General features: G+C 38.2%; 1 protein-coding gene across 2 annotated transcripts in view; it reads right to left on the bottom strand.

The window, feature by feature from the left end:
• ppp1r12c (protein phosphatase 1, regulatory subunit 12C) overlaps positions 1–21,684 on the bottom strand; it is a 28,763-nt gene that overhangs the window by 6,292 nt on the left and 787 nt on the right. The window contains exons 3-15 of one of the 2 annotated variants that reach the window (XM_084127778.1): positions 21,362–21,521; positions 19,554–19,684; positions 14,438–14,556; positions 11,130–11,289; positions 7,812–7,956; positions 7,235–7,309; positions 5,070–5,146; positions 4,885–4,997; positions 4,723–4,769; positions 4,503–4,633; positions 1,727–1,814; positions 1,521–1,638; positions 1,276–1,388 (exon numbers count right to left, since the gene is read on the bottom strand). In XM_084127778.1, coding sequence (XP_083983904.1) covers positions 1,276–1,388; positions 1,521–1,638; positions 1,727–1,814; positions 4,503–4,633; positions 4,723–4,769; positions 4,885–4,997; positions 5,070–5,146; positions 7,235–7,309; positions 7,812–7,956; positions 11,130–11,289; positions 14,438–14,556; positions 19,554–19,684; positions 21,362–21,521 — 1,477 coding nt within the window. The remainder of the gene's footprint in view (positions 1–1,275; positions 1,389–1,520; positions 1,639–1,726; positions 1,815–4,502; positions 4,634–4,722; positions 4,770–4,884; positions 4,998–5,069; positions 5,147–7,234; positions 7,310–7,811; positions 7,957–11,129; positions 11,290–14,437; positions 14,557–19,553; positions 19,685–21,361; positions 21,522–21,684) is intronic. The other variant, XM_084127779.1, reaches the window with a different exon arrangement.

Below are 21,684 nucleotides of genomic sequence, written 5' to 3'. Positions count from 1 at the left end.
ACAAGAATAATATATAAATTCTGATGGTCATTTTCAATACAATCAATAACAAAGATGCAAAATGGCACCACTTGCATTCGTATGAAACAAGAGAGAGTGAGTTTGCAATGTTATGCAAAATACACTAAAGAAGCACCCAGTTGTTCCTTCTGATATACCAGTTTTGGGACGACCGCATCATTATAGTGTTGAGGTCTTTGTCAGGGTTGGAAATCAACTTTTTTTGCCCAATATTTGCCCATTGATTTACAGAAGCTTTTTTTTTACCTTTTAATGGCAATTTCTTTAATTACCTTGTTAAATTTATCAGTGTTGTCTTTTATGTCAAATATTTAAATTGACTCAATTACTTAAAAAAAAATCAGAATTCTATACTGTTACCAATAAAATTTTATCAACAACATCTTCAAACTGCAAAGATGGAACAGAAACTGCATTTATGTGTATTTATACAGACTCAAAGCTGGCATTCATGTACTGTATTTATACAACAATTGCATAAATGTAAATAGCCTACATAAAGTGCTAATTATTGTTGATTATGAATGTTGTTCAATAAAACGTTTAAAAAGCTAATATCCGTTTATGAATTGGTTTAACTCTGGTGTTTTTAGAGGTGACTAATCTAAAGGCCTCTGATTGACCATTGCATTCATAAGCTCAACAAAAACTAGTGTGATTGTTTATAATGTGCAACGCTGCAAAAAACTGGGTAAAAAGAAATCCGATGCAACATGAGCAGATCTAAATGTAGTGCACAATCAATACTTTTAATAAATTTTCACATTTCACTTTAAGTGCGACAGCTGTACTAGGTTTAGTTTAATTGTGCAGGGGCATCTTTGTTTATTAAGTCCCCATTAATTTCCAAATTCTGGTCTCTGTTCAATATCATAGACCCTTAGTTATGTACTGTTTGTGTTTGCATATAATGGTTGGTATCCAGCTAAAATCATTATCATAAAAAAACATTATCATTTAACTTTTCATTCATACACAAGAAACCGGGAATAACTTTAGCCACTATTTTAAAACAAGTCAAAAAGTAAACAACCACAAACTCCTCCAGTTCTATAACATTGTTGTGGGCAACATTAGCTTAAAATGAAGTCACAGATACACATTTCCAAAATCTATTATTATTATTTTTGGAATATTCTGGTGAGAAGCTGCAAAAAAAGCATACTTTTTTTTAAAAGTACATTTAAGCAAAAAATGCACTGGGAGTGAGAATGCAGAATGAGAAATTAGTTTTTATGAATGTTTGAAGCTCACCTCTTCAGCCAGCTGAACGATACCAGTAGAGCGTCTCTCTTTCCTCCCTTTCCTGCGATCTCTCACTCCTAGTCTTGTCTCTGCCTCTCCAGATTCCTTCACTGGCTCTATGTCTATTGCAGAGAGAAAACTCTCAATATATATCCATACAGAAGTCATACTGAATCGAAAAGATCAAAGAGTCATTACTCTTAACTGAAAGAGCAAATCCAGGTGCTTCACACACACTTGATAATAAGACTCACCTCTCTCAGCTGGTGTTACTGTGATGTTGGGGCTCACAGGCTGAACACTGAGGTTCTGAGGTTCATTGATTTTAACAATACTCCGTTCTGCTTCCTTAAGATCTGTCAGTGTTACTCCCTGGAAAAATAAATAATAATAATAAATAAATAAAAAAACATTTTGAACAGTGTGCACAATATGAGTGATTAGGGGTGTGAACACACACCTGTGTTGATCGACGTGACTGCCGCATGAGACGCGAGCGAGCTTTCCTCTGAAACTCTGATTCCTCGTCTCTCACTGGAGCCTGAAACCTGCAAAACAATTTAATCATTATTCATGAACAGAGCTTAAATCCTTAAAAACATTTATTTATTTACTACTTTTACATACTGCTTAATAACTTTAGCAAACTTTAACTTTAGCTTTTGATAGTCTGTACCAATATAAGTGAAATTTAGTGATTCTCAATACCAACTTTGATACAAAAGATTAAAAAAGCTACTAAACACTTATTTTAACCATCTAACTGCTGTAGAGATACATTTATAAAAAAATATCTCTGCTGTAGAGAAAAAATTATCAATTTTGATTTTAATTATAAAAGTTCTATTTACAACAAATAAATTATAATAAACTAAATAAAGAACTAAATATAGCTTCAAATCAAAGTAAATAGTAATAAAGAAGAGCAACAAGCATCATAACATTACAAGCAACAAACAAAATGTGCTTTTAGTATTTAGCAGTAGAGGGCTTTTTCAAGTTACTGAAGTTTACATTGGCATATTAATTTTTATTTGAATATTGACTTGGTAGTAGCGGTACTTTTTGACATCACTAACACTGCCTAATCTTGAAGAATTTGCACTCCAAATATTACCTAATGTGGTAACCATTTGCAACAAGGTTCTATTGTTAACATTAGTTAACATGAATTAAAAATGAAAACTACTTTTAAAGCATTAACATAACATAACATAAAGGGCCCTATTATAAACATGGCGCAATGCACTAGCAAGTGTTTTTTGCTAGTTTCAGACCGATGCAGTTATCATTTTCACATCTTGCGTCACGTTGTTTAAATAGCAAATGCATTTACGCCCATTTGTGCGCCCATGGCGGTGCAGGTCTGAAAACGCGGTGTGTTCTGGCGCATTGTTGGAGCATTGCTATTTTGCGGCAACTGAAATAGACTGTGCCATTGACCAACAAAAACCTGGTCTAAAGTCAATGGCGCAGTATTTTTTTTTGTTATTTTAAGAGCGTGTTAGTAAAATGCGCCTATAGGCGGGTGCTCAACACACGCACACTCTACTTATTACACACACTAGGACGCGCAGCAGCACACAAACATGCCAAATATTAAAAATAAAAGGATTACAATGTAAAAGATTAATATTGTGTACATAAAGATATGGTGGAATCTGGCTTGTCCCGTAGATGCTCTGCTTGTACGCTTTAACCTCGCGCATGAGCAGATCCGTTTCCTCTCTGGAGAAGCGTTCAGTCTTTCCACTTGCAAATTCCGCCATGTAAATAGCGAATCCGCCGTGGCGCAAGCGCAACTGACTTTTAAAGGGAATGGGAGATGAGACTCTGATTGGTTTATTGCATGTTACACCCAAAACACACCCATTACTCATTAAGAGAAAAGGGACAACCCTTTAGACCATTTTCTCGTCGTTAAACTAGCAAAAGTGGATTCGGACACGCCCTAAGTGCACTTGCGCTGTGCTTTAGACCAGCCTCTCTCAAACTTTTTTCAGTCAGGGCACCTTTCAAAAGTGCATAAAATCTCAAGGCACCCCAGTGTAAAATATAATTTAAAAACACTGCATAACCCAAATGTAAATATATATATATTTATCTAAAATGAATTTACAATTTTATTAATCCGTTCATATGTTTAACCCTTTCACACGTAAATTTAAAATATTCTGGCTGACCCCCCCAGCGTGAGTTTTTCAAGGTGACCGTTATTTAGAATGTGTCACTTTATGGTTTCCATGGTGACGCGTCATTGCTTGTCACGTGACACACCGCAGCAACAACAGAGCTGAATGAATGATGATCTGCTTTTATGTCATTTTTCCTTTTTTATTCAAAATATTCACAAATTTGTTAGATATGGCATGAAATATCTGATATTCCGATTGTCAAATATATGCAAGTGGAAGTGTTTTGTTTTTTGAACACCATTATAACGATCGCTATAGTTGAGCTGTATGCGCGATGGGCGCCGCCATCTTAGTTTGTGCCGCAGACGCAGTTCAGAGAATCGGATCTGTTGGATTTACAACACGTGAATTCATCCACTTCTCCCGAAATACATAAAAGTAAGTGGCAGGTGAACTGGGAGAAGAATAGAGTAAACTTTAAAGTTACTTACACAATGTGTATCTGATATGAATAAAACTAATTATAATGGAAAGGATTATTATTGCCTCTTCCTTTGACATCAGTGTGTATTTTACAAACTCTAAATGTATTGTTTTTTTAGTACTTATATGTCTGAAACCTAAAACAAACATTATGTGGATGAAAACACTGAAAAGTTGTGATATATGACAGCTCTGAGCGCGCCTGTCTCTGGCTCAGCTCCAGCCAACGCGCGAAAGCACATTTGAATTTAGCAGTTGATCACGTCATGCACTGACCGTTCTAATCACACCGGTGCTCCAGGGACCAGCCTAGACTGATCACACCGGTGTGATCGTACGTGCGAAAGGGTTAAAAAGAAGAAGAATGTATTTATGTAAATTCAAATATATTTATATATGAAATGTCAGATTTTTTTTTATTTTATTTTTTAGCCTACGTAATTTTTTGACGGCACCCCTGCCACACAGTCAGGGGGCACCCCAGTGTGCCGCGGCACCCACTTTGAGAAAGGCTGCTTTAGACCATGTGCTTAGAGCGTTAAAATAGGGCCCAAAAGCATGAAAATAAAATGGAGTGTTCTTGTAAAGCATTAATTTCTTTAGATCAAGCGATCTTACTTCCTTCCGTCACTAGAGGCGTTACTGGGGCTCTCAGCGGGTGACTCTCGCCTCTGAGGGGTGGGCTGCACAACTGCTGTGCGACTTGCTCTGTCCTGATCATTCACCTTTACTTCTTTATCCTCACTGGTCTGAAAAACACAAACATACAGTGATTAACCACAAGCACCAGCAGAGACATTCGATAGTGAAAGCTAAGACAGAAGAGTGCGTGTCTTACCCCTGAAGAAGGAACAATGCTTTCTGGAGACGATACTGTTGAACTTTCTAGAACAGAGAACAAAACAAACATCAAACATGTAAATACGATAATGCTGCTGTAAATGTTACTGCTGTATATGTTAGAGAGAGAGAGAGAGAGAGAGAGAGACAGAGAGAGAACCTGGGCTGTTTTCTCTCTCATTGTTGAGACCCAGGCCACCTGAGACCCCTCGTTCTTTAGACTGGTCCTGTACACACATTTTGTCCCTGCTGCTCATCCGGCACACAGAGCTTCTGAGAGAGAGAGAGACATGAGTGAAGATGCCCGTGACAGACAAAGACTAAAAGACAAATCATCTTTCTCACCTGCGTTTCTTGTTTGCAGTGTTGGCATTTGAGATTTGTGAATTCTGTTGCTCAATAAGTGCCTGTTCAGTCCTCCACTAAAATAAACAGACACAAAAATGTATATAATCATCACACTTCATTAATATTGGATCTAAATAGACCAGATTTAATTCATTTTCTGATTAAAGGTAGGGTAGGTAGGATTTTTATAAAAAACTTTTTTTCAAATTTGTTTAAACTGTCTTTATATACCAATACATAATTAAAATGTAAGTGCTCTGAAAAAGAGAGTTTAAAAATCGAGTGACTGTAGACCTTTTAATCTGCAATAAACACAGCTCATTATTTCCATCCGGGACGAAACAATTGATTGGTTTGGGCGACTGTCACTCACTCTCGCAACCAAGGCTACCACCACTGTTGCTACAAGATCTGCCCATGTGCGCGCGCACCCGTTTGATTTGAGGAGAGGCGTGGAACCTACGAAGAGTTAAATTATGGCAGAGAAAGAGCATTCAAAATTCAAAGCACCTGCATATGCAGTCAGCGAAGGCAAACAAGGCAAAAACTACTTCCTCGGACCCTGGTTGCCCGCACTCTTGAACGACCTCCTCTGCTTCGCCCTCGCCCCCTGACCTGTCCTCGAACCGACGATGCGGTACTTGTCACCGGAGTGTAACGTTAGTCCTCATCAGAGTCAACAATGTTTTCATCATGTAAACTCTTACATGCAAAACACCGTATATGTTACGACTCTTACACGAAATTCACCTTCATCATAGTTTAACTGATGGTAATGGAAAAACGTGTATCAATGCAACCTGTTTTTAGCTTTGCCTTATAAATATAGCTCGTTACCTATAGCCTAAATATAGCTCGTTACCGAATCAAACAAAATATATTTTAAACTTTACCAGTATCGATATGCTAGCTTGATAGTGAGTACTAAAAGCCATCTTATTTGTTTATATTTATAGTGATAAAGTTAGGTATTTTATTACATGTGATTCTGACATGATGTCACTGCATGCACTGCGCTCCTTCCTCTGCACTCGTCTCAGGTAAATAAATGCGTCTTCCTGAGCCTGAGCATTTGGCGTCGCGCGTTCATGTGTTTTGGGGGCGTGGCTTTGGAAGGAGCCCAGAAGGGAGGGGGTGGAGTAATGGAAATAATGAGCTGTGTTTACAACAGTCGTGAGAGGTCTACAGACACTCGATTTTTATACTCTCTTTTTCAGAGTACTTATATTTTAATTATGTATTGGTATATAAAGACAGTTTAAACAAATTTGGAATGTTTTTTTTTTAAACATTTTACCTTTAAACATCATAGTAATGAGTGACATATTTCACTAGGGTTGAGTCTGCACCAAAATTTTGACTTGGGTACAAAAATAAATAATTAAACAGCCACACTTGACAAAATATTTATACTTATACACTATATTTTTATTTCTTTATTTTTACTGGGTTTCCATGTGTATATGTGTTAAAGGCCTTAAAAGTCTTTAATTAGCCTCGTATTATGAACTTAAGGAAACATGGACAGATAATTCAAAATGCTTTCTGGGATATATAAAAATGATATTTGGTCTATTTTGCTTGCCTACTTTATTAGCAAATAATGTGAAAAATTTAATCATGGGGGATAAATTAACAACTCTGTGAACACAGCCTGGGAGAGCAATGTGAGTGATGATTTACAGAAATTAAAGAGATTCCAAGTGTAGGCCATTAGAATAATTCTGTGGATATTATACAGTTGAATTGCAATGTGAATACTGCAAGTGTCTGTTCTCTTCCATATTGCCAGAGCAAAGAAAAAGAAAGCAGAGCACAAAAAACTCACGTTAGAAGTTGTGTTATTGATGTCACAAAAACACACTTGGGTGTTAAGAGTCTATCAGCAAATAATAGTACAGGTATATGTACTTTTTATTTGCTCTGGCAATATGAAAGAGAACAGACACTTGCAGTCTTGCAATCTGTTCAACTGTATAATATCCACAGAATTATTCTAGGAGGAATAATTGACAACCTTTACCAATAGACCGGATTCGGCACGCAAGCCATCAGTTGAAAAGGCATGCTATATTACATGCAACATGCTGTGAATTTCTTCCTTTTGTGTCTAAAATGACTGATTGATTTAGATAGAGTTGTGTGTATGTGTGTGTTCTCACATTAGCCTGTCTTAGAGACAGCTCTTCTAGTAAAGATACAACGCTCTCGTCCGCCACATCAAATGGAGTCTGACCCTTAAAAAAACCAAAAAACTTTCAGTTATTATCATTTCCCAAACATGCATGCACACCCACACACATTATGAAACAGAATTATGGCTAACTGCAGTGCTGCTGCTGCGTGCAGAACTGTGGTGCATTTTGACACAAAACAGTAGCTCCACACTTCCTCTTCCTTTAAGAGAGAATGAGCCCTCTGCACTTATATTTTTGCTATTGCTATTCTATTGCTTATACTTTCCCATTTAGAACTATGGTACATTTCTGTGCTTTTATGATTACAGTATATTGGCTGTTGTTAACACATTTCTTGATGTGAACTGAGTATAAAACATAAAATTAGTAATAGATAAAATAAGATAGAATTGTCCTGAAATATAAATGTGGCACAATGGTGGATTTGACTTTGTACCAGGTGTATACCTGTCTCAGGAAGACAGCTTTGTTTCTCATAGACAACAGTTATAAGCAAATGGATTTTTTCTTAATCAGTGCACTCAATCCCTCTATCACTCACCCCATTGCTAATGGCCTCCATGTCACACAGCTGCTCAGCAAGCAGACGACAGGCCTCACTTTGACCCCAGTGAGCCGCAGCATGGAGAGGAGTCCATCCATCATAGTCTTTAGTACTCACATCCAGACCACACTGACACAACAATCTGAGAGAGAGAGAGAATGAAAGAAGGTATTTGAAGTTAACTGTGTGTTCAATATAATGTAGACACAAGCTCTGTTCCAAAACCGAGTGAGAATTTTAAAGGGTAATGAAACAAACACTTTTTTTTTTTTTTTTTTAATGTTAACACATATGCACAGTATGCATTGCACATAGCTAAAAAGAATATCACACAATGAATATTAAGGGAAAAGTGGTTCGTTTTTCAGTTATTTTGATCCATTTCATTCTTCCATGTTAATAACCAAAGCAATATCACAAAATGTGACGTATCAGTGTTTAAATTGTGTCTAAATTGTGATTAATTTAGCTATAACTAATGTTTTAGGACATTTCTATTTGACTTTTCCTAAAATTACATTATGAAGAAAATAATATCAGTGAGTAAAATTATTAATCCCAAAAATGCCCCCTAAAAAAAGGTACCTTTGGTAATCACATTTATGGTAAATAAATATTATTAGTGCAGCAAACTCATTGCTGTTTTGAATCCAAAATACATGTGATTTGTGCAGAACCACAATGTTTGAGGAGTGATGAGGAAATCAGTCCAAAATTCTATGCAAATGACCACTGAAGACTTTCGGCGTTTAAGGAGATATTTATTTTTAATCCACATAATTGTCAGTGTTATGTGAAAATGCCTTTTTTTTCTCTCAGCTGATTGCATGCTTACAGCAGTGCAAGCACAAGCATTTGCACTCTAACACCTACAACATGTGACCACAAATGGCAACAGATAACAGCCTCTAATTTACAAAACACGCTTCCAAGGCCACTTCAGAACAGTACAGTGTTTTGTTCTCAGCCATTCTTGGGTGCTTTCAGCTATATATTTTGGGTCACTATCCTGTTGGAGGACCAAATGAGACAGATTTCTGATGCTTGGCAGTACATTGGGGTCGATTTTGCTGTGCCCAGGGAGATGTCTACAGTCCCATGGACCTTAAACTTCTTAATAATACTTGCAACTGTAGTGATGGGAACATCAAGCTGATTCAAGATGGTCTTATGGCCTCCACCTTTAACATGCTTGCCTATGATTTTATTTCTGATCTCCTCAGACAACTTTATCTTTTTGCTTTCTCGGGTGTGTGTCTTGTATGGTGTACACAATTATACCAAACAGCAGGATGACTACTTTTTCCATTATAAAAGGCTGAATGACTGCTTACAAGATTGAAGACATGTGTGATACTAATTAAGCAAATCAGTTCATTTGAATCATCACTAAAATACAATTATTTGAATTGATTTTCTAGGGGTGCCAACAAGCCTGTCCAGACCATTTTTTTTTTTATATATATCTCTGTAGAATGAACAATAATTTATATCCTTTCTTTCTTTCTTTCTTTACCAAAGGCATGCAGATATACAGGAGACAATTCCTTTTAATTTTAAAATTACCTAAAATTTAGCTTTTTTTTTTTCAATGAGCTGTAAGGGTATGTCTGTATATTCAGGTTTTCCAAGACCATGGTTTTGGAATTCTGGTTCATCAAAGAAAACAAACAGTTGCTGAGAGGAGTATATTAAAATAAGTATATATTTTTAATTTGATTTGTTTTAACATATTTGAATGCTTGTTTTGTCTTATTTTTAAATCATCTTGAGGCCCCTTGGATGTTTACTGAGGCCCTCTAGAGCAGTGGTTCTCAACTGGTTTGGCCATGGGACCCACATTTTCCCATGGTCACTAAGCCATGACCCACTGATCCTTATTTTTCTCTTTATTGAGGTGAAACCTTAAAAGTAGAGTACAAGGTCTGACAGAACAGGAAAATTTGTTTTTCTGACATGAGAGACTTTTTATTTCGTAACAAGTCACGAAAATAACATAAGAATAATGACACTGACACATACTGTAGCTTAACAACATCTCATCTGACAGAGATACTGAATCAGGACATGTTTTTCTCAGGCACTCTTTACTTAAACTCTGTCTGACAAAAGAGTCAACAGCTTTCATGCACATCTTTCAAAATAAAAGTCTTGCATTAGAAATAAACATTTAGAATTTAGAATAGAAAAAATTGTTGTTGATGTTGTTTCTTTGACTGCACAGTTTGCAACCCACTCAAAACGGTCTTGTGACCCACCAGTTGAGAAACACTGCTTTAGAGGGCCCCATCCCCTGGTTGAGAATCACTGGTTTAAATGATCACACTAAATGTAACTGGTGAAAGTTATTCCCTAGACTCTTCTGTCTCATGACTAATATCAACTCTTTAGTCTTTGTCTGCCCTCACATTGTAAAGTTAGAATGAAAGTGTAGGGCGGGACTTCATTTTGTCCATTGGGAATTGATTGAAGAGAAGAGAAGAGAAGAGAAGAGAAGAGAAGAGAAGAGAAGAGAAGAGAAGAGAAGAGAAGAGAAGAGAAGAGAAGAGAAGAGAAGAGAAGAGAAGAGAAGAGAAGAGAAGAGAAGAGAAGAGAAGAGAAGAGAAATCACAGATGAACCACAGATAGAATACATAGTGCACAGATACTGCAAAAAAACTGCTATAATATAATATATAAATACTGCAATATTCCATGAAAAATAGGAATTGCCATTTTTTTATTTTATGATGACTTTGAAGTCTGGATGAACCATAAATTGACATTGCAACATTCCATGAAGCATTTTGATCTCAAGGTGACTTTAAAGTTCATCTCAATAGTGAGTGTATTTATAGGTTTGCCTTCTCCTAATGCTTTCTCCTCCCCTCTTCCCATTATCTGGGAATGACAATGACCAGTTATTCTTTTTCTCTTCAGTCACGTTTTGAGATATCATGCAGTGTACAAGAAGCTGATGTGCCTTCTGCTCTAAACAGCTCCGAGGCACACTCCACTCCTTCTCCACTTTGCATAGAAACAGGAAATAAACAATGACTATTCTGTGAACAGAGAACTGCCCAATGGCGTGGTGGAATACCCTGCATGAGTATGGGGTGTTAAACTGGTCAAATAAGGGTGGATTGGTCCCTAGGGTTTGAGACATACCAAACACTACAAAATTCATTAATCACTGAGATACTAGTAGTCTATGGTAAAACTCTTAAAAATTTTGCATTATACCACGTTACCATCATACGAGTTAAAATTTAGGATTTTTTTTTATTTTTAGGAAAAGGATTTTTTTCCCACATTTCCATTTGGATTCATACTTACTTAATGGCCTCCAAATATCCTTTAGCTGCTGCAACATGTAAGGGAGTAGCACCAGTCCGGGGGTGGCAAATATTAGCAGGTAACCCGTCTGTGAGCCAATGGCGGGCATCATGCATGATCCACTCCTCTTCTGCCCGCTTAGCTGCTTCCACATCCATGCCTGATGAGAGATGGACTGATTATAAGTGTATCTCCTACACTTCTGCATAAAACAACAAAATATGCAAGGTTCTCTGAGGAGAATTATCTAATAAATTTGAGTCTGTTATTATTATTATTCATTTTAATCTAACCAGCTGATGTTGGTTTGCAAAAACGAATTAAATGTAAATGTACTAATCTATACATTTCTAGAAACATAAACAATGTTTATAATTATGGAAACATTTTGTCAAGTTATTTGTGAATGAATACAGGGTAAATACACTGAACAAAATTATAAACGCAACACTTTTGTTTTTGCCCCCATTTTTCATGAGCTGAACTCAAAGATCTAATACTTTTTCTATGTACACAAAAGGCCTATTTCTCTCAAATATTGTTCACAAATCTGTCTAAGTCTGTGTTAGTGAGCACTTTTCCTTTGCCGAGATAATCCATTCACCTCACAGGTGTGGCATATTAAGATGCTGATTAGACAGTATGATTATTGCACAGGTGTGCCTTAGGCTGGCCACAATAAAAGGCCACTCTAAAATGTGCAGTTTTACTCTATTGGGGGGGTCCGAAAACCAGTCAGTATCTGGAGTGACCACCATTTGCCTCACGCAGTGCAACACATCTCCTTCGCATAGAGTTGATCAGGTTGTTGATTGTGGCCTGTGGAATGTTGGTCCACTCCTCTTCAATGGCTGTGCGAAGTTGCTGGATATTGGCAGGACCTGGAACACGCTGTCGTATACGCCGATCCAGAGCATCCCAAACATGCTCAATGGGTGACATGTCCGATGAGTACGCTGGCCATGCAAGAACTGGGATGTTTTCAGCTTCCAGGAATTGTGTACAGATCCTTGCAACATGAGGCCATGCATTATCATGCTGCAACATGAGGTGATGGTCGTGGATGAATGGCACAACAATGGGCCTCAGGATCTCGTCACGGTATCTCTGTGCATTCAAAAAGCCATTAATAAAATGCACCTGTGTTTGTTGTCCATAACATACGTCTGCCCATACCATAACCCCACCGCCACCATGGGCCACTCGATCCACAACATTGACATCAGCAAACCGCTCACCCACACAACGCCATACACACTGTCTGCCATCTGCCCTGTACAGTGCAAACCGGGATTCATCCGTGAAGAGAACACCTCTCCAAAGTGCCAGACGCCATCGAATGGGAGCATTTGCCCACTCAAGTCGGTTACTACGACGAACTGCAGTCAGGTCGAGACCCCGATGAGGATGACGAGCATGCAGATGAGCTTCCCTGAGACGGTCTCTGACAGTTTGTGCAGAAATTCTTTGGTTATGCAAACCGATTGTTGCAGCAGCTGTCCGGGTGGCTGATCTCAGACGATCGTGGAGGTGAAGATGCTGGATGTGGAGGTCCTGGGCTGGTGTGGTTACACGTGATCTGCGGTTGTGAGGCCAGTTGGATGTACTGGCAAATTCTCTGAAACGCCTTTGGAGACGGCTTATGGTAGAGAAATAAACATTCAATTCACGGGCAACAGCTCTGGTGGACATTCCTGCAGTCAGCATGCCAATTGAACGCTCCCTCAAAACTTGCGGCATCTGTGGCATTGTGCTGTGTGATAAAACTGCACATTTTAGAGTGGCCTTTTATTGTGGCCAGCCTAATGGCGCTTTTCCACTGCATGGTACGGTACGGCACGGTTCGTTACGGCACGCTTTGATGCTTTTCCACTGCATGGTACGGTACGATACGGCTCGGTACGGCTCACTTTGTGGCGCTTTTCCACTGCATGGTACGGTACCGCTTGCTTCAGCTCGCTTTAAATGGTACCACCTCTGTTGAGGTTCCAAGGGTACCGTACTGATACTAAAATGTGACGTGAAAACACTGCAGATCACTGATTGGTCAGACAGAATCGTCACTACCAGCGTCATTGTATTTGCGACATTATATTAAATAGCCAGTAACAGCCACCGCTGTGGCACCTGTTTTTACACTGCTTTCTTGACTTTCTTGAAAAAAAAAAAAAGAAGAAAAAAAGTGTCACAAAAAAAGTAATGGCTGAATCGTGGTCAGTGCACAAAGTGCAGATGTTCCTCTCGTTGGTTGCCGCAACTATAACGATCAGTCTATAATCCCACCCACTTTGAAGCGGTACTAACTGCAGTTGAAAAGCAAACCGAGCTAAAGTGAACCGAGCCCTGCCGTACCGAGCCAAGTCGTACCACGCAGTGGAAAAGCGAAGTGAGCCGAACCAAGCTGAACCGTACTGAGCCGTACCATGCAGTGGAAAAGCGCCATAAGGCACACCTGTTCAATAATCATGCTGTCTAATCAACATATTGATATGCCACACCTGTGAGGTGGATGGATTATCTCGGCAAAGGAGAAGTGCTCACTAACACAGATTTAGACAGATTTGTGAACAATATTTGAGAGAAATAGGCCTTTTGTGTACATAGAAAAAGTCTTAGATCTTCGAGTTCAGCTCATGAAAAATGGGGGCAAAAACAAAAGTGTTGCGTTTATAATTTTGTTCAGTGTATATAAAAAGTTACATGATACATTGAGTAAAAATGCCTTTAAGTTATGTTTAATTTGTGTGACTCGATCAAAAAGTAAAACTGATTTGAGCCTGCACACTAAAGTGATATTTAGATTTCCCAAAAATGTTGATTCTCTCATCATTTACTTACCCTCATGTCATTCTAAATCTGTTTGAATTTCTTTGTTCTGTGTAACTCAAAAGAAGACATTTTAAAATTGTTGGTAATTACATGGTTTTGGTTACCACTGATTTTTTTATGTACAAAAATACCCTGAGTAATTTCTCAAAATATATTTTGAGAAAATAAGAAAGTCAAACAGTTTTGGAAGGACATGAGAGAGTTAATCAGACAAACAATTTGGGTAAACTATATCTTAATGTTATTGATCCAATAACATTCAGGGTTTTCTTCAGATGACTTTTTGACTCTGAGAGGTCAAAAGCTTGCAAGTTGTTGAATGTGTGCGGACATTTGTGTGTTTTTTTTATTTTATATTGTGTGCTTTGCACCTGTACTCCAACAAACTTGGATTGGGTGATTATTCTTAATAAAGGCTTTAACTTCTGCAACCTATACACAATTCATAATGTGACATCTCAAATGTTGTGTTGTCTAACCATGTGTTGATGTGTGTTCCTGCAGCAGTGTCTCTGTGGCCTCATCCTCTGCAATGTCCAGTGGTACATCACCATCACAGTTCACTGAGCAGAGAGATGCACCCTGCTGGAGCAGAAATCTGAAACACCAATGTAATCTTACATTGTGAACTCTGGAATGAGCCTAAAAGTTTATAGCAGTCAATAAACTACAGTCAAGTTGTACAATGTCTGAGTGACAGTACCAGTAAGCACAGTATAATATATACTAACGGGGTTCATAACATTCACAACAGTCCATTTACTTTTACCACTTAATTAGGTAGAAATATTTCAAAATAATTTAAACCCCCTAAATCACACAACTCTGTCCACAAATGCAAACACATTTAAAAACTGTCACAATGTAAGCAACTTATAATTTTTCTACTGGCAATTCAACTTTCAGTCTCAGTGCTACCTTTAAAATGCTTCTCATGAATAGTAGTATAATACAAAAAAGCAGCGCCAAGATTTAGTAAAAGCTATTACATTAAACACGACAGCTGTTCACGATATCACTGCGCACAATAGAAGATTGTTATTTTCATTGTACAACATTGTTTTGTAATGTAAGGTACAGTGGTTCTTAACCAGGGGGTCAGGGCGCACTACCAGGCCTCAGCAAGCTTCCAAGGGGACCTCAAGATGACTTAAAATGTTTGTTTTTTTAAACATTCTTAAAAAAAAAAAAAGACAACATGATTTTTTGTTGCTTTGAGTATTCCTACGGTCTTGGAAAACCTGGATATAAGAGGAAGCCTCATTTTAAAAGTGTGATTTCTAGACCTGGAAAAGTCATGTAAAATAATAAAATCTTAGAAACTGAGTTTATATACAGTGGGGAGAACAAGTATTTGATACACTGCCAAAGCATGTAGAAGTCTGTAATTTGTATCATAGGTACACTTCAACTGTGAGTGACGGAATCTAAAACAAAAATCCAGAAAATCACATTGTATGATTTTTAAGTAATTAATTTGTATTTTATTGCATGACATAAGTATTTGATACATCAGAAAAGCAGAACTTAATATTTGGTACAGAAACCTTTGTTTGCAATTACAGAGATCATACGTTTCCTGTAGTTCTTGACCAGGTTTGCACACACTGCAGCAGGGATTTTGGCCCACTCCTCCATACAGACCTTCTCCAGATCCTTCAGGTTTCGGGACTGTCGCTGGGCAATACGGACTTTCAGCTCCCTCCAAAGATTTTCTATTGGGTTCAGGTCTGGAGACTGGCTAGGCCACTCCAGGACCTTGAGATGCTTCTTATGGAGCCACTCCTTAGTTGCCCTGGCTGTGTGTTTCGGGTCATTGTCATGCTGGAAGACCCAGCCACGACCCATCTTCAATGCTCTTACTGAGGGAAGGAGGTTGTTGGCCAAGAACTCGCGATACATGGCCCCATCCATCCTCCCCTCAATACGGTGCAGTCGTCCTGTCCCCTTTGCAGAAAAGCATCCCCAAAGAATGATGTTTCCACCTCCATGCTTCACGGTTGGGATGGTGTTCTTGGGGTTGTACTCATCCTTCTTTTTCCTCCAAACACAGCGAGTGGAGTTTAGACCAAAAAGCTCTATTTTTGTCTCATCAGACCACATGACCTTCTCCCATTCCTCCTCTGGATCATCCAGATGGTCATTGGCAAACTTCAGATGGGCCTGGACATGCGCTGGCTTGAGCAGGGGGACCTTGCGTGCGCTGCAGGATTTGAATCCATGACGGCGCAGTGTGTTACTAATGGTTTTCTTTGAGACTGTGGTCCCAGCACTCTTCAGATCATTGACCAGGTCCTGCCGTGTAGTTCCCTCACTGTGCCCTCACCTTCCTCATGATCATTGATGCCCCACGAGGTGAGATCTTGCATGGTGCCCCAGACCGAGGGAGACTGACCGTCATCTTGAACTTCTTCCATTTTCTAATAATTGCGCCAACAGTTGTTGCCTTCTCACCATGCTGCTTGCCTATTGTCCTGTAGCCCATCCCAGCCTTGTGCAGGTCTACAATTTTATAGAGAGGTTGGAGTCTGTTTGATTGAGTGTGTGGACAGGTGTCTTTTATACAGGTAACGAGTTCAAACAGGTACAGTTAATACAGGTAATGAGTGGAGAACAGAAGGGCTTCTTAAAGAAAAACTAACAGGTCTGTGAGAGCCGGAATTCTTATTGGTTGGTAGGTGATCAAATACTTATGTCATGCAATAAAATGCAAATTAATTATTTAAAAATCATACAATGTGATTTTCTGGATTTTTGTTTTAGATTCCGTCTCTCACAATTGAAGTGTACCTATGATAAAAATTACAGACCTCTACATGCTTTGTAAGTGGGAAAACCTGCAAAATCGGCAGTGTATCAAATACTTGTTCTCCCCACTGTGTGTGTGTGTGTGTGTGTGTATATATATATATATATATATATATATATATATATATAAATAAAATGTATCCTTATCCTTAATCTTTATCCATTAAAGGAGACATATCATGCTTTTAAATTGTTTCTTTTTTACATATAAATCATACATTTGTAGTCTATATAAAGCGGAACTGCAATGCTTGGGTCTGAATTCCTCATTATTATAGCTCCACAGGCCCCTTTTCTGATGTGCGTCTGAGAGCAACTCGTTTTGGTGCGGTCTCTTTAAATACAGTTGAGACACTTCATACCCCGCCCCCTCTCCAGGTTGTAGCGGTGACACTCGGTTCAACTCCACCCCGTTCGGCCATTTTTGTAGTTTGATACCAGAGATACGATTATCTAGCGGCACAGAAACGTTTTATTCACACGTTATTAACAAAATGTCAACAACGGAAGACTTGTCCAGCCAGCCTTACATGTTCGAGCCAGAGTCGGAGCCGGAGCGAGATGAAAATGAAGACGACGAACCTGCAGAACAACGTCTTCATATGGATGTATCGCAATGGTGTGTTACTGTATTTACACATGAAACTTTGGTCTTCCGACCTTTTACCGCCGTGTTGATTTATTTTGATTAATATGTGCGAGGGAGAGAGAGCAAGACAGCGTCTAGTTTGGAGACGGTGAAGTCTTGTTTGCACTTTCGCCTGGCTCCGAAGAGAGAGAGAGTGCGCGCGCGCGCGACCGGCTCTCTCTCTCTGCTCGTTCTTTCAGTTAAACATCTAGCTGCTAAACATGCGGCAACAACCGAACATTTTAACTTACCCTCTCGTAACTTCTGCATCCTTTAACTTGGACTACAAAATTGCAGCGAGAAATAAAAATGGCGGATTGCTCGAAGTGGTGGGCCGGAAGTCAATGTCCTTATTTGGCAGTTCCGCTGCAAATACTGTGACGTAATAGTTCAAAAAACGTCATAGATAACAGAAAAATCGGAACAGGTTGAAAAATATGACCAAAACAGAATATAAAGATATCAACGAAGCACCTGAAGAGAATAATTTCAACTTTTCTGTACTTCTAAACACTCCAAATATACAACAAAATGCATTTAAGAGACTAAATCCACTAAAAAAGTGGATTTAGCATGATATGTCCCCTTTAAATCACAAACAACTGGAAAAAGGGCCCTCGAAAATTTGTTGTGGACAATTCTCCAGGTTCTAAAAGTCAAAAAGTTCTAGAAGAATATCACCTAATCATGGATTTGTTTAATAAAACAATGTTTTAAACAAAAGTTGTGTCTAAAGGTGGGATCAGTAGTTTTTGAAAAACACTTCTGAAAACTGTCGGACGGAGTACCAAAACACACTTGTAGCCAATCAGCAGTAAGGGGCTAACATTGTTTAGCTTTGTTTCACAGAACTAATATATGCTGGCCATTGCTTGGATATGCTTGTGTGTCATCTTTGCTTGTTTTTTCATTTGCGATCATATTGTCGTTCTCTTCAGCTATGAAAAAGACACATTCATTTCCACACCATAGTCTTGAGCGTCTAAACCTCCTCTACTGTCTGTTTCAAGCGTCGGCTCCCAAAGTGTGTCTGAAAAGTATGTTTGTTTCCTTTGGTTCATCATTTAGTGATCGATATAACCCCCTAATCTTTTTATAGTTGTAAAATATTTGTTGTGCTCGTGCTATCGAGTTGATCATGATAACTTTGTTTTTGGGATGGGTGTTGAGCGTCGTCTTCCACGTGAAACGGAGCTGAACCATTGACGTGTTAAAACACACATTACTACCAAAACACATTCGACATGGATTACCATAGTAACACTACTTTCACTTCCGTAACTTTCACTTATTGATGACATCATACCCTCGGCCGGCAGTGGCAGGTACAGCAGATTCCGCCATAGTTGTTGCCTGGGTTGCGGTCGCGAACGCAAGTGTGGGGTGGAGCTATCAAATTAGAGCTATCAAACTATTTTACTTACAAAAATACTAATTATTTAATATAACTAAGATTGTGTTTGACTGAAAGAAGCTGCAAAACCCACATTTAGGACAACCATCTCTGTCTGGCTACCTGGTTGATTCTGCCAGTAACGTGTATATCTCAGATATTAAGCCATGCAGGTATAAGTGAAAGTGCAATTGGTTCATTAAATCATATTGAGTGGAGCGATCCTCACATAAAAATCATACATACACTTTTTAATTATAAAAAATATACACTGTGTTTTTTATTTACCATGAACATTTTAAAATTAAAAAGCTTTGAAGGAAAAAAAAAAGAAAAAAAAAGAAGAATTATAATGGGTTTATGTAAAATAATTATGTATTTGTATGTATAATGTTGATACTGGCCTTGAAAGTACTTGGTAAAAAGATGCTATTTATAAAAATATTATTTATACTACCTTTATGCTGATTATTTATTAATTAGGGGATTGAATGTCATTTTTTTGTGCATTTAATCATGATACATCACAGAATACTGTGCAATAGTTAAACATTAAATTAACTAATTCATAGTCATAGTAATAATGGTTTCATAAGAGTAATAAGGGCCTTGAGGCTGTGCTAGTTTCTATATTAATATATTAATCTCATAACATATTTCAATCACACTCAAGCAATCTCAAAGCTAGCTAATCGGTAAACATAATAGAACACCTTGAGACAGACTCAATCTAAACACATTTTCATTAAATTCTGTCATAACATACTCTGTTATCTCCAGGTTCCCACAGGATGCAGCCACATGAAGAGGAGTCCAACCCTCACTGTCCACCTGGTTAACTTTGGCACCCTGAGACAGAAGAAATTCCACCATCTCCATACTGCCATCGATACAGGCCTGGGAAAGAACACCATGTACAATCAGATTTTTACAGAAATGCACCAACATTAAAGTCAGCATGAAACAGATGATGCAATAGTCTGAATGAATAAAAATAGGGAGTTCTTCCCTTTTTTGAAGTATATCTGACTGAAACAGCTTCTCGAACAAGAAAAATGTACTTGATTCTGTCCATCGGGAATTGATTGGATCGCTGTGGTTTGCTATTACTGTGATCTCACGTGAGTGACAGGTTGTCAGGCCCATGGGCCGGTAAACACGTCAATGTAGAAGAGATGTTGTTGCAAGAGGGAGGGGAAGTTATTTTGATTAAAGATAATGAGGGCACATTCATATAAACAAATGATGTGCATATCATTTATAATAAATACTGCACAATTCCGTAGAAAAATAGGATTGGTCAATTTGATTCCATGGTAACTTTATAAAACTATAATGTTTTATAAATATATAAAACATTATAGTTTACTTTAATACTATAATGTTTTATGTATATGTTTCGACCGATAACCAATAAATGACCAATGTTAAAATATATATATATATATATATATATATATATATATATATATATATATATATATATATATATATATATATATTATTTAACATTTTAACATTTTATAAATGGTTGAACATATAACAACTATTTTACCTTTGCATCAAATTACAAGAAACTGGTTAACGCTGCAGTGAGGGTGTTTCTATTACAGCGGCTATGGGAGTGACGGGAAAATTGACATCTTTCTCTCATCTGACTGCCGTTATCAATTTCTGTCATTAATTACTCACCCTCATGTCGTTCCAAACCCGTAAGACTTTCGTTCATCTTCAGAACACAAATGAAGATCTTTTTAATGAAATCTGAGAGCTTTCTGTCCCTCTATAGACAGCTACACAAATTACACTTTGACGCTTCAAAAAGTTCATAAAGACATTGTAAAACTAATCCATATTAATTGAGAGGTTTAGTCCAAAAGGTTTAGTTTTCCGAAGAGACATCGCTTAATAAACAGAGGCTCAAGCATGTTCGCTTGACTTGCGAGAACCAACGAGGTTCTTTCTCGTGCACGTTTGAGCTTCCACATGAACCAATGAGGTTCATTCTCGTGTTACGCAGCACGTTTGAGCTTCCACATGAAACAATGAGGATCATTCTCGTGTGTCACGCAGCACGTTTGAGCTTCCTCAAGAACCAATGAGATTCATTCTCTCGGTTACGCAGCACGTTTGAGCTTCCACAAGAACCAATGAGGTTCATTCTCATGTGTTACGCAGCGCGTCTGAGCTTCCTCAGGAACCATTCTTGTGCATTAAGCAGGTTCGGTTGAGCTTCTGTTTAAATGTTTTCTGATCAATGTTTATATGTGAATAAAAGCCTAAATTAAATCTGCTTATCATATAAAGCGATCGAGTCTCTTCTGATAATTTGGACCGCTCAATTCATATGGATTAGTTTTATGATCTCTTTATGAACTTTTTGAAGCGTCAAAGTGGTAGTTGAGTAACTGTCTATGGAAGGACAGAAAGCTGTCAGATTTCTTTAAAAATATCTTCATTTGTGTTCCGAAGATGAACGAAAGTCTTACGGGTTTGGAAGGGTGAGTAGCCTAGTTAATAACAGATTTTCATTTTTGAGTGAAGTATTCCTTTGAAATGCAGTAAAATTCTGACCTGGTGTAAAGCTGTTATTCCATCTGCATTGGCACAGTTGACCACATCGTCATCTCCATTCTTTACTCGTACTTCTCTCAGCATCTCGGCTGCCTCCTCTGTGTCACCGCTAGCACACACTGCTAGGAACTCTGCAGTCTTCTCAAACCTTACCCGCAACCTGAGAAAGGGAGAAACAGGCTATCTGGAATGGTATTGACATCATTGTGACAACTCAAAAACTATACAGTATTACACTATTACACTGTTACTAGACTTGACAAATATTATGCCATTTTGGGTTCTACACTGAGGTTCTACAACTGCCACCTTTAGCTTCAGCA

Source organism: Abramis brama, assembly GCF_963993115.1.
Source record: "Abramis brama genome assembly, chromosome: 11".
Classification (NCBI taxonomy): domain Eukaryota; kingdom Metazoa; phylum Chordata; class Actinopteri; order Cypriniformes; family Leuciscidae; genus Abramis; species Abramis brama.
This window is presented reverse-complemented; position numbering and strand designations above follow the sequence as displayed.